The 12585-nt window shown below is 40.1% G+C and overlaps 1 protein-coding gene across 2 annotated transcripts in view; it reads right to left on the bottom strand.

Annotated features, from left to right (window-relative positions):
* The window catches only part of DNAJA3 (DnaJ heat shock protein family (Hsp40) member A3), a 34752-nt gene extending 22784 nt beyond the window's left edge, over positions 1–11968 (bottom strand). For both annotated transcript variants that reach the window (XM_043963002.1, XM_043962995.1), the window contains exons 1-3: positions 11744–11968; positions 4902–5038; positions 3927–4010 (exon numbers count right to left, since the gene is read on the bottom strand). In XM_043963002.1, coding sequence (XP_043818937.1) covers positions 3927–4010; positions 4902–5038; positions 11744–11954 — 432 coding nt within the window. In that variant the 5' untranslated portion in view covers positions 11955–11968. The remainder of the gene's footprint in view (positions 1–3926; positions 4011–4901; positions 5039–11743) is intronic.
* Positions 11969–12585: the final 617 nt, after the last annotated feature.

Consider the following 12585-nt stretch of genomic DNA (forward strand, 5'->3'; position numbering starts at 1 on the left):
AACATTGTAAAAAAGAATGTGAAAGGGGCAGCTAGGTGGTGCAGTGGATAGAGCACCGGCCCTGGAGTCAGGAGTACCTGAGTTCAAATCCGGTCTCAGACACTTAACACTTACTAGCTGTGTGACCCTGGGCAAGTCACTTAACCCCCATTGCCCCACAAAAAAAATAAAAATAAAGTACATGAACAGCAAGAATTGTGCCTTATGTTGATCTACTTTAAGATACAGTTTCAAATATGTAATTCTGATTATATGAAATTAAAAAGCTTTTACATGAATAAAGTCAAGGCAGCAAGGAAAAAGAATACAGACTGAGGAAAAATCTTTGGATCAAATATCTATGATAATGGTCTGAGAGCCAAGATACACAAATTATAAAAATTACACAAATATATAAGATCAAGAGATAATCAATCCCCCAATAGATAAATGGTCAGAGGAAATAAACAGTTCTCAAAAGAACTATAAATTATTAATGACTGTAACACTCCAAATCACTAAAAAGAGAAATGCAGGGGGCAGCTAGATGGCACAGAGGATAGAGCACTGGTCCTGGATTCAGGAGTACCTGAGTTCAAATCCGGCCTTAGACACTTACCACTTACTAGCTGTGTGACCCTGGGCAAGTCACTTAACCCCAATTGCCTCACCAAAAAAAAAAAAAAAAAAAAAAAAGAGAAATGCAAATTAATACTGAGATTTAGCTTTATACTAAGCAAATTGGTGAAGATAACAAAAAAATGAAATAGTCAATGTTGTAGATTGGCTGTGGGAAGACAAGTACACTAGTGGTGAAGCTATAAATTGGTCCAACCATTCTGGGAAGTAAATCATAATTATGCTGGGGGAAAAAAAAAGTGACCAGGAAGTTCAAATTTTTTCTTCCAAAGGTCCCACTGTTAAAAATTAACCCCCCCACCCCTCAATGTCAAAGCAAGAAACAAAATATCAATTATCAAACCTTTTGTGGTAGTAAGAAATCAGAAACAAAGTAGGTAGAACTATGTTTACCCCTGGGGAAGAACTGAATGCATCTCTGTCCCTTCACTACTTTGGATATTTCCTATACTAACATTTTGCTATATTAACTGGTATTGCTAAACTGAGTAGTTTTCCTTTTTTTTAATCTGTGTTGCAAAGGAAGAACTCAGCTTAGCAGAGTGGGGCAGGTAATGTTACTGGCAGATTTAAAAAAAAAAAACTAAAAATATATTTTTTTAAAGTGAGGCAGTTGGGGTTAAGTGACTTGCCCAGGGTCACACAGCTAGTAAGTTTTAAGTGTCTGAGGCCGGATTTGAATTCAGGTACTCCTGACTCCAGGGCTGGTGCTCTATCCATTGCGCCACCTAGCTGCCCCCACCCCCTTCATTCTTAAAAAAAAATTTTTAAGTGAGACAATGAGGGTTAAGTGACTTGCCTAGGGTCACACAGCTAGTAAATGTCAAGTGTCTGAGGTCAGATTTGAACTCAGATCCTCCTGACTCCAGTGCCCATGATCTATCCACTGAGCCACCTAGCTGCCCACCCCCTTCATTTTTTAAGCTGAAAAAAGTGAATACCAAAAAGAAATTGTTTGACCAAAGTCACATAGTAACTTACCCAGAGCCAGGTACCCTGACTCTCCCATGTTCTTTCCATTATACCAAGTGATATTTAGACCCCTTGAGAATAGTTCAAGAAAGGAAAGGGAAAGAGACATTTAAAGCTAGGACTTCATTCAAATCAACAAACATTTAAGCTCCAACTATCTACTAGAGATTACCTTCTTAAACCATAGGTTACGACCCCATATGGAATTGCAAAACTGAATGTGGTGGTCACAAAAAAATTAGCAACAGTAAAAGGTTATGTATACCTACTTTATATACCTATATATCTGGGACTGCATAAAAATTTCTCAGGCAAAAAAGGGTCGCAAGTGGAAAAAGTTTAAGAGGCCCTGTACTAGAGTACTGAACTAGGCACTAGGAGAGAGCTAAAGTCTGACAGATGTAAAATGTAAGCAATTGAAAGCCTCTAGAGAAACCAGGTCAAAGACCAGAGGCAGGAAAAATAAAGAATACATGTTTCTTGGAAGAAATCAGGAAGAAAACAGTCAAAATGGCAAAGACAGCTACAGATGAAAAATGGTTTAAACCAGGAATTAAACACGTGAATCAAAAACAATAAAATTTTTAAAAAAGATCTTTATTCTTCTAAAAACCAGAAAAAAGGCAAAGGCAGACCAGGAGATAGTGGGTGAAATGATGTGACCTATGTTAAAGAACCACATCTAGTGTTAAAGCTTTAATATAAACTAATAATACAGAACACTTAGAAGTGATTCTTTTTTAGCACTTTAAAGACATGAGGAACTGAGAGATATGAAGGATACTTGATGTACTTTATCATACGTAAACCCCTGACTTCCTCAATGTAGTAAAATCTAAAATACCAGCACTTGCGGCAAAGGGGAAGGAGAAATCTGGAGGAAAAATGTCAAAAGGTTATATACAGGTTGGGCCAAAAGTCATGATGTTTTAATAACTTTTTGAAAACTATTTTTCTCTATTTTTTGCCATTTATGAGATTTTGTTTTTCACACATAATGTAAATTCACTTCCTATATATCCTGTATATGATGCTATAATATTGTAAATTAAAAACCTAAAATAAAGAAGTTATTAATTATTGAAACCCCTTCATGACTTTTGGCCCACCCTGTAGAAAGTTACTATTGCATAGTTAAGTAGCATCAAACATGGGAAATTTAATATCCAAGGGTATGTATGGTCTTTGACAGAAGAGACCTTTTTTTTCTTTCTCCAAAATGATTTTTTTTTGGGGGGGGGGGAGAACCAGGACCAAAATTCACTCCAGTGATAAAAGCACACGAGACAAGAGAAAAAATTATAGGGTCACTGTACTTTGAAAAATGCTGAGCAGATAGCATGAGGAGCCCTTAAGCATACTTACAAAGTAACATTTAACCAAAATAAATACAGCAAAACTTCAGTAACTCAGATCCTTTTGATTTGAAATGCTTAATGGAGACAAGCTTAAACTTGCTTTCTCATTATCCTTAAAAAAAAAATTGTTTTTGCCACAGCTTCCTAGTAAAAGTTTATCTTGAAAAATTCCAAGTTTTAAATGAACTATGCAGGGGCAGGTAGGTGGCACCAGCCCTGGATTCAGGAGGACCTGAGTTCAAATCCTGCCTCAGACACTTAACACTTACTAGCTGTGGGGACTCTGGGCAAGTCACTTAATCCCAATTGCCTCACCAAAAAACAAACAAAAAATAAATGAACTATGCAAAAGAGATTTATTTACACCTAGGCCATGACAGAAAAAAATTAGTATATTTCCATTTGACATAATACAATTTCTATAAAAATGTGTAATAATATAAATCTTTTGCTATATATGGTTAAGAGAAGGAAGGAAAGGACAAAGCATGTAAATGTGGGAGAATGGTAACCTTTAACCCTAAGTTTTACCTCTTCTCAATGAGGGTATTATGTGCAGCTGTATACATAGATATATACATTTATATGTATATACATATATAAAAGTCCTATGTCCACAAATATGAGCCCATTTCAGGACTAAGAAGGAAAGATGGTTTGAAACACCTAATAGTACAATTTTTAAAAAAATCATTTTCCAATTGCTTAATGTATGTTGTTTTTTCTATGTTCTTCAAAGACAGACTAGATTCTACATTTTTTTCTACTCCCCATCATACTTAGTACAGTGTTATATAGGAAGTCAATAAATGGTTGCTAAAAGAATTTAAATAGAATGAACCAAGAGACTGAAGCCCTCTAACCTTTCATTCTAGGCCCTCCAATATACAAGACTGGTTCTATCTGGAGAACAGTGACTTAAGTACAAACTAAAAATTGGAATGACAGAAATAAATTAGTGTACATCAGTCTTATTACCTCATAGGCTTCTGCTAACTGTGAGAACTTTTCTTTAGCCTTAGGATCATCCTTATTAGTGTCAGGGTGGTATTTCTTGGCAAGCTGAGAAAACAGTAAAAGTTCATCAATATGTAATATCCATTGAAAACAGAGAACATGAGGGGAAGAGGAGAAAAGATGGACTTTTGCTAATTATAATTAAATTAAAATTTGAAAATACAGCACAACACAAATATATAGTAAAAAACAACTTCACTTTCTTCACAGAAGTTAGCTTTGGTGACTTAATAGAGTCCTCACTCTATTTTTAATTGTGATGTAAATACACTTGGCTCTGTTATCGCTAAAAGTTCTTTGAAGCCAGACTTGGAAGTCTGATTTTCACCTGACATACCATATAGACTCAAAGACCAGTGGTGCAGAAAACTAAGCATAGAAAGGACCCTTGTTCATGTTACTCAACTGTGTGGTGTAATAGGACTGGAAGAAGAAATAAAGAAATCACCAACATCCTGAAATATTCATCACCATTAGGTGGCATCACTGGAATCAAGTATGCATTCAGAAGAGATTATTGCTATAGGTAAGAAAGAGGTCTGAGGCTCCCATAGTAACAAGCAAATTCTGAACAAGTGATTCCTCCCAGAACTTCATACAATTCAAAATGTCTTCAAATGACATCCTACAAAATAAGTCATAAGTTGCTGAACCCTGATCAAGAGCAGTAGCTCTGGTCTACAAGTGTCAGCCATGTGATCCATGAGTTAGTAAAATATCCTTTATTAAAACCTGAATTTTCTTGTTTGTTCTGAGGTAACAAGCACCAGCCACCCAAGAATAAAGATACTAATCTCATCGGACGCTACCAAGTTTATACCACTGTATTTACTATGTATACATCTTACTGGTCAAAGTAAGAATAAACAAAAATAAGATTATCTCTTCTACAATCTCATCTTTCAAAAATGATCTACTTCTGGCTGCCATACAGACCTGGTAATAGGCTTTCTTGATCTCTTTCTGGCTGGCAGTTCGGGGTACTCCTAATATCTGGTAATAATCATCTTTGGCTGAGGAAGGGGAACTCGTGTGAAATGGAGCAGTACAAATTAAAGGGTAAAATTTTATTCCTAAAAGAAAAAAAATTAATATCAGAACATGACATGAAGGCAAGCAACCAAGTTTTGGATGAACTATGGAAAAGAGATCTATTTACATCTAGGTCATGTCAAAGAGAAAAATTAGTACATTTACATTTTCATATAATAGCATTTCTATAAAAATGTGTAATAATACAAATCTTTTGCCACATATGGCCAAGAAAAGGAAGGAAAAAACAAAACATGTCAATATGGGAGAATGATAACCTTTCCCCTCCTAAATTTTACTTCATCTTAATGAGACTATGTATGGCTGTATATATGTGAACACACATATATGTGTATATCAGCAGCTAGGTAGCACAGTAGATAGAATGGCAGGTCTGGAGTCAAGACCTGAATTCAGGGGCAGCTAGATGGTACAGTAGATAGAGCACTGACCCTAGAGTCAGAAGGACCTGAGTTCAAATCCATCTCAGACACTTGATACTTACTAGCTGTGAGACCCTAGGCAAGTTACTTAACCCCAATTGCCTCACCAAAAAAAAAAAAAAAAGAAGACGACGACCTGAGTTCAAATCCAGCCTCAGATACTTACTAGCTGTATAACCCTGGGCAAGTCACTTAACCCTGTTTGCCTCAGTTTCCTCATCTATAAAATGAGCTGAAAGAGGAAATGGCAAACCACTCCAGTATTTCTGCCAAGAAAACCCTAAATGGGGTCACAAAGAGTTGGATATGACTGAACAACAATATGTACGTGTATGTATGTATATACACACACATACCCATGTCCACAAATAGGAACTCCTTCTCAGAACTAAAAAAGAAGGAAAGAAGATGGTTTGAATTACCTAATAGATTCAGAATCATTCTCCAATCGTTTCACATGCCATTACAATAATAAAGCTTCTTCCATACAGTTGCCCAACATAATTTTCCTATGGCAAAGCTCTACTTAGGCCACTTCCCTACTCAAAAATTTTGTGGTTCCCTATATCCTCTGAGATAAAATACAAACTCCTCAATCAGAGTACATTTAAAATCTTCCATGCTGTGAGCTCTTAATATCAGAGCAACTGAATCAAGTTGCTGCCAGAATTCATTAATGAAAAAGATCCTATCAAAAAAAAATTTTTTTTTAAATCATATCTTTAGAATCCAGTCAACTTCAAGGGTGATACAAAGACATTACGTTGAGCCAAATCTTTGTGAAGGTGTCTTGACATTTTTAAAAGTTTCTTTCATTCAAAATGAGCATTCCAGGCAACTGTGATATTTTATAAAACAACAAAGTGAAAAGTCCAGAGACACTATTTGATTACATTAGTTTACATGGCACCCTGTGACTCAGAGTAGCAGCTGAATGGTCTAAGGATTTAGGTCTCCCAGCATCAGCCACCATAAGAATATTTTAGCCTCTGCTTTTCCCAAAAGTGAAAAAATCAAGAGATATCAAAAAACACAAGAAAGGTGACTAAATTTCCAGATTTTCTTTCATGACTATTGCATCAGACAGTTCTGAAGGGAAAAAGCAAACAAAATCTATTAGTCTACTTGGTAAGAAAAAAGAAAGCACAGACCAGATTTTTTTGTTAACTAGAATCTCTCTGACTTTGTACTGTAACTTCCAACTTTGACAGATGAAAGATAATAAAGTCAAGGCAGTCAAGATGGAAATTTTGAGATGAAGTAAAAGAAATGGGAACATTTGCAAAAGAGAAAACCAGTAAGATAACCCTCATCAAAATAAATAATTGGTTACAGAATAGGGGGAGTAGCAGATAAGAAAATCAGATAAGGAAGGAGAATTTCAATTGAAAACATCAGAATGAAGGTAAGAGAAACAGGATGCAAACCTGGTCTTTTTGGAACCAGTATTTCTTTTGCTTTTACTTTTTAATATCAAAAAAGCAGGTCATATGGGAGTAATGAGAATTTCCATATGACAAAAAAAAATTACAATCGTGACTTTGGGATAATACACTGGAGACAAAACTTCCTAGTTTCTTTGTATTGCTTTCTTTTCCAACTCAGCTCCCCTTATTAAACCTACAAGGAGAAATCTTAGCAGTGGGCATGATGGAAATTGTGCTTAATTTAAAATTAGATGGTTTTCATTCCCTTCCCTCATCCCCAAAATAAAAGCTTTCCTAATCTAAGTGCATACCCTTCTGGTAAATGGAAAACAAGACTTCCATGTTTGACAATAATTAGAAAGTCAAGCTCACTTAATAAGCAAGTAATTATTTTTTATCTCCTAAATATGAATGAAGGAGACAGCTAGGTGGCACAGTAGATAAAGCACCAGCCCTGGATTCAGGAGGACCTGAATTCAAATCCAACCTCAGACACTTGACACTTACTAGGTGTGTGACTCTGGGCAAGTCACTTAACCTTCATTGCCCTGCAAAAAAAAAAAAAAAAAACAACAAAAAACAAACAAAAAAATTATATCAGCTAAATATGAAAAGAACTGACCTTTTTAGAACCAAGAACACAAAACAGTACAAACTAGAGGGGCCAGTTCCAAGAAAGAATATGGCTAATGCGCTGCTAGGCAACTGTACTCTTTTCAGCACTGGGGATATGAATCCTTGTTTGTAACAAATACCTTGAGAAATAAAGCTCTATCATACACTCCTTTTTCTCTTGGTCTAGAACTATAATGGAAGATAGTCTGGTTCAATCAAGTAATATATATAAGTACCTGCAACTCAAAATTATCCCTACATAGTGGGAACTTAAAGTAAAGCTTCTTCCACACAGCTGCCAAAATTTTCCTAATGCAAAGCTCTACTTATGTCACTTCCCTACTCTAATATTTTGTGGTTCCATATATGCTCTAGAATAAAATATAAACTCCTTACTCAACCTGGCATTTAAAACTTTCTATGCTCTGGCTCCAAACTACTTTGAGACTTATTTCACATTCTTCTCTTTTCTACACTCTACATTATAGCTAAATTGTACTACTAGCCATTTCCTAAACCCATTAGTCCATCTCTATTCCATGCCTTCCTCATATAGATTGTCTCCCATGACTGGCATGCACTATCTTCTCACCTCCAGCTCTCAGACTCTTTAACTTCCTTCAGGTTCTGCTCAGGTTCTTATAGTTTGTTTTGTTTTGTTTTGTTTTGTTTTTGGTGGGGCAATTGGGATTAAGTGACTTGCCTAGGGTCACACAGCTAGTAAGTGATAAGTGTCGGAGGCCAGATTTGAACTCAGGTCCTCCTGAATCCAGGGCCAGTGCTCTATCCACTGTGCCACCTAGCTGCCCCTGCTCAGGTTCTTATGAATACGTGTCTCTCCTCAACAAATCTTGTACTTACTTTTCTCTGTACAGGTTGTATCTCAGCAGCAAACCAGTAAAGGAAAGATTCTCAAGGGCAGGAAATAACTAGTGAATTGAACAGAAGGAAGAGCAAATGGGAAGAGCTGGCTTTAAATTTTTACTTTTTCTATTTTTCCTCTTTTAAAAATTATAGGGGAGGGGGCAGCTAGGTGGCGCAGTGGATAGAGCCCTGGAGTCAGGAGGACCTGAGTGCAAAGCTGGCCTCAGACACTTAACACTTACTAGCTGTGTAACCCTGGGCAAGTCACTTAATCCCAATTGCCTCACTAAAAAAAAATTTAAAAAATTAAAAATTATAGGGGCAGCTAGGTGGCTCAGTGGATAGAGCACCGGCCCTGGAATCAGGAGTAATTAAGTTCAAATCCAGCCTCAGACACTTGACACTAGCTGTGTGACCCTGGGCAAGTCACTTAACCCCAAATGCCTCAGTGGATAAAGCCCCAGATTCTGGAGGACCTGAGTTCTATAAAAATATTTTATTAACTTACTTGGCCTAATCTGTGGACTTTTGACTGGCTGGCTATCTGACTGCTATTAATTTCCTAAGCCAGTCTGTTAGGGCTGTTCCATCCCCCACTGCCTCTCAGACTGATAAGAAAAAAAGGATTAAAATGCCTCTTTTAATTAAAGTAAGTATGGGGTTTATTTAGGTGAATAAATTTAAAGTTAAATGTAGAAACAAGGATAACAAAAGTAAAATACGACCTGTCAGTTTTTTAAACTTTCTGCCACCTCTCGCCTATGGGTGTGCTGGCCATGCAGAATGGGTTCGCCTTCAGTCCTCTCCAATTTTCTCAGTCTTCTCCCTTTCACTCATTAACTTCTCTCTACCTTCTAACTGAAAAGCCCTCTGCTTCACTGCTCTGCTCCTTTCTTCTAACTCCAAGCCCCCTTCATTTTGTCAACCTGCCTGAAAAGCCCCTTAGCGTCCGGGTTCCTCTGGTGTCTCTCTACCTTCTCGCTAGCTCTTTTCCCATCTTCCCTCTCTGTCAGCCTCTCTCACTTTCTCCATCATCCCTCAAGAACCCCCAGCGTCTCTTTTTATTCACCTCCTCTCTCAGATGAAACTCAGGGCTGGCCACCCCAGGGATCTGGGGTTTTTCGTCCTTGCAGCTTAGAGGCCCAGCTCTGCTCAGGGAACCTGAGGCTAATTTCAAAACCTACAGTTCAAATCCAGCCTTAGACACTTGACATTTACTAGCTGTGTGACCCTGGGCAAGTCACTTAACCCTCATGTGGGGGGCAATTTAGCTGTAATTTCTAACAGCAGATCACTGTGAATTACAAAATTCCTCTTGGACCATAAACAACCTGACTCAAAACATTGGGGCCACTTAGGTCAGCAAACTATGACCTGACATGTGGGAGCTAAAAATGATTTTTACTTTTTTTTTTTTTTGCAGGGCAATGGGGGTTAAGTGACTTGCCCAGGGTCACACAGCTAGTAAGTGTCAAGTGTCTGAGGCCGGGTTTGAACTCAGGTACTCCTGTATCCAGAGCCAGTGCTTTATCCACTGCGCCACCTAGCCGTCCCCAATTTTTACATTTTTAAATGAAGTTTTACTATACTTAAAAATGTAAAAATCATTCTTAGCTCTATGTTGTACAAAAATAGATAGCAGGCTGGTTTTGGCCATCAGAACTTACTTAGTCTGCTGAACCCTGAATCAGACAAGATAATATACCCAGATTCCTAAAAAATAGTCTACCATGAGACTTAGTTCATGAACTATTTTGTCTCCATATTAGAAACATGTACAAAAAAACATACATAACCTTGACCTAAAAGAGCAAATTACAACACTTCAATGAAGCTGTAATTTCTTCCACATGTAGCTTGCAACTGTGCAAATCACAACCCATCTGCTTTTAACTCTTGTGCAACTTTTGTCCATTAATGCTCCGTAAGGGATCCACCCAATTCAATGCAACCTCTTCTCTACATCTTAACTAAGGTTATCAGGGCAACACCTAAGCCATCCATTTACTATCATTCCCTACAAGACCAGATCACTTTCTTTTCTCAGACATCTCCTAGAAAGCATTTATGCCGCTTGTGGTTTGGGGTTCTTTGGGTTTTTTTTTTTGGGGGGGGTGCAATGAGGGTTAAGTAAGTGACTTGCCCAGGGTCACACAGCTATTGTTAAGTGTCTGAGGCCACATTTGAACTCAGGTCCTCCTGAATCCTGCCGGTGCTTTATCCACTGTGCCACCTAGCTGCCCTATTTATGCCACTTCTTAAAGTAATGGTTCTATCATAGTCAACCAACAGGCATTCTTCATCTATTTGCTTTTTCCTGTGTGGAATGTGTTCGTGGATTTCATCAGTGAGGTTCTATAGTATTTTGAGAGTTGATGAAATCAGTACAATGTCAAATCCAAGTAGGCTAGAGGTTAAAGTGGGGTCCATATACTCTCCAAGGAACCATGAAGAGAGAATCCAGAGAATCCTTTAACTTGTATGGTGAAAAAATTTGCATTTGCATTTTCAAAAATCATGGATCACAGGATCACGGCAGAAAAGAGATTCAAAATTAATTCTATTCGGTTGTGAGCTCCTTGGAGCCAGGATATTTATTTTGCCTTTCTTTGTATCCCCAGCTCTTAGCACCAGTAACTTGGCACAAAGTGAGCACTTAAATTTTTAGAGTATAAGGACCCCAAGTTCAAATCCCGACTCTCCCACTGGTTACACGTACGTGTCTTTGGGCAAAGTACTTAACTTCTCTGTAAAATAGGGGTTAGACTAAGATCACTTCCAGCTCTAGATCTATGATCCAAATCACGTTGGCACAAAACACCAAGTGCACGAGATAGGGACACAGTACTTGAACTAACGTCACAATAACATCAGTTCACATTTATAGTTTTCAGGTTCGTAAAGGGCTTCACACACATTATCTCATGTGATCTACTCGTTATCCCGTTATCAAGGGAGGCTTCCTAGAGTAAGTAGTGCCTGGGTCGGCCGTTTCTGACCAGACTCCAGCTCCACGCTACTACTCCCGGGGGGAGACGACAGCGCGACACAGGAGGGGAAAGTCACCAGCTCCAGAGGAGGGCCTAGAGCGCACCTCCGCTGCTCGGAGGGAGCAGCGAGCTCGAGGTGTACCACGGCGGCGGCGGCTCCGCGGCCGGCCTTCGCCCGCTGGAACGGCACCGGGTCCTCGTCACATGTTGACAGCCGGCACCGCCTCCTTCCCTCATTCAGGCGGGCCCGGGCCGCGCTTCCCCTCCCCCAGCCGGCTCCACATAGCATGGCCCCGAGCGCACAGCGACCAGGTCCCAGCTCCCCGACCTGTCCCAACCGGAGAAGAGGACTTCACCCTCCGCCGTTCCCTCACCCCTCCAGACCCGGCGCCGAAGCCTCCCCTCACCTGAGAGGCTGACGCTGGGTCTCAAAGTCAGGAGTCTCCCTGAGACGCATACTCCCAAACGAGGCGAGAGGGCGGCATTGCTCAACCTACGGCCTAGAGAGACCACTACAGTGCTCTCCCAGGGTGCCCGAGCCCTTTTCCCCGCCGCAGCCGGCAGCCGGGGGGTCCCCACAGCCAGCGAAAACCAGCGTGAGGAGCACCTCGCCGCCATCTTGGCTTGGGGACACAGCGCCTGCGCGAGCCGGGGCCTTAGAACGACTCGCCGGGAAAAGGGGGAGGGGTATGAGAGTACGCACGCGCAGTTCCAGGCTCGCAACTGTTCTCTTTCCCGCGAGAAACACTAGAGCGCGCATTAAAGAACGGTTTCAGTTACGCACTTACAACTCATTTCCCAACAGAGTGGATTTTCTGGTCAAGACTGAGACATGAAGTTGGGTGGAAAGTTACTTGGTGGGCTGTAGGATGGCCTTGATCAGGAATTTTGTAGTAGAAAAGCGACGGCTACATGTAACGTCTCAAAATGAATTTGCGCCCCTACTAGCGGTGGAACTACACCTCCCAGCGTGCCTCACGGCGAAGTCGCAGAACCGATCCCAGGATGCAACGCGGCCTACTTCTCCCTGTGACCCTGAGAGGCGGTCATGATGTTTGTCCTTACAGCCCAGTCTCTTGTTCCTAAGTTTCCTGGAAGTGACCTCCGCGCTGGTCGGCCCGCTTACCCACCACCGCACTCAGTTCCACGAGTAGACTTGAGACGCCAGCCTTGCGTGGCTGAGCTCCTGGGTTCCAGCATTGATGTCTAATCTGAAGACCTGGGCTCGGGGCCTGGTGCGTCTTGCGTG

This window comes from Dromiciops gliroides, chromosome 1 (genome assembly GCF_019393635.1).
Source record: "Dromiciops gliroides isolate mDroGli1 chromosome 1, mDroGli1.pri, whole genome shotgun sequence".
Classification (NCBI taxonomy): Eukaryota; Metazoa; Chordata; class Mammalia; order Microbiotheria; family Microbiotheriidae; genus Dromiciops; species Dromiciops gliroides.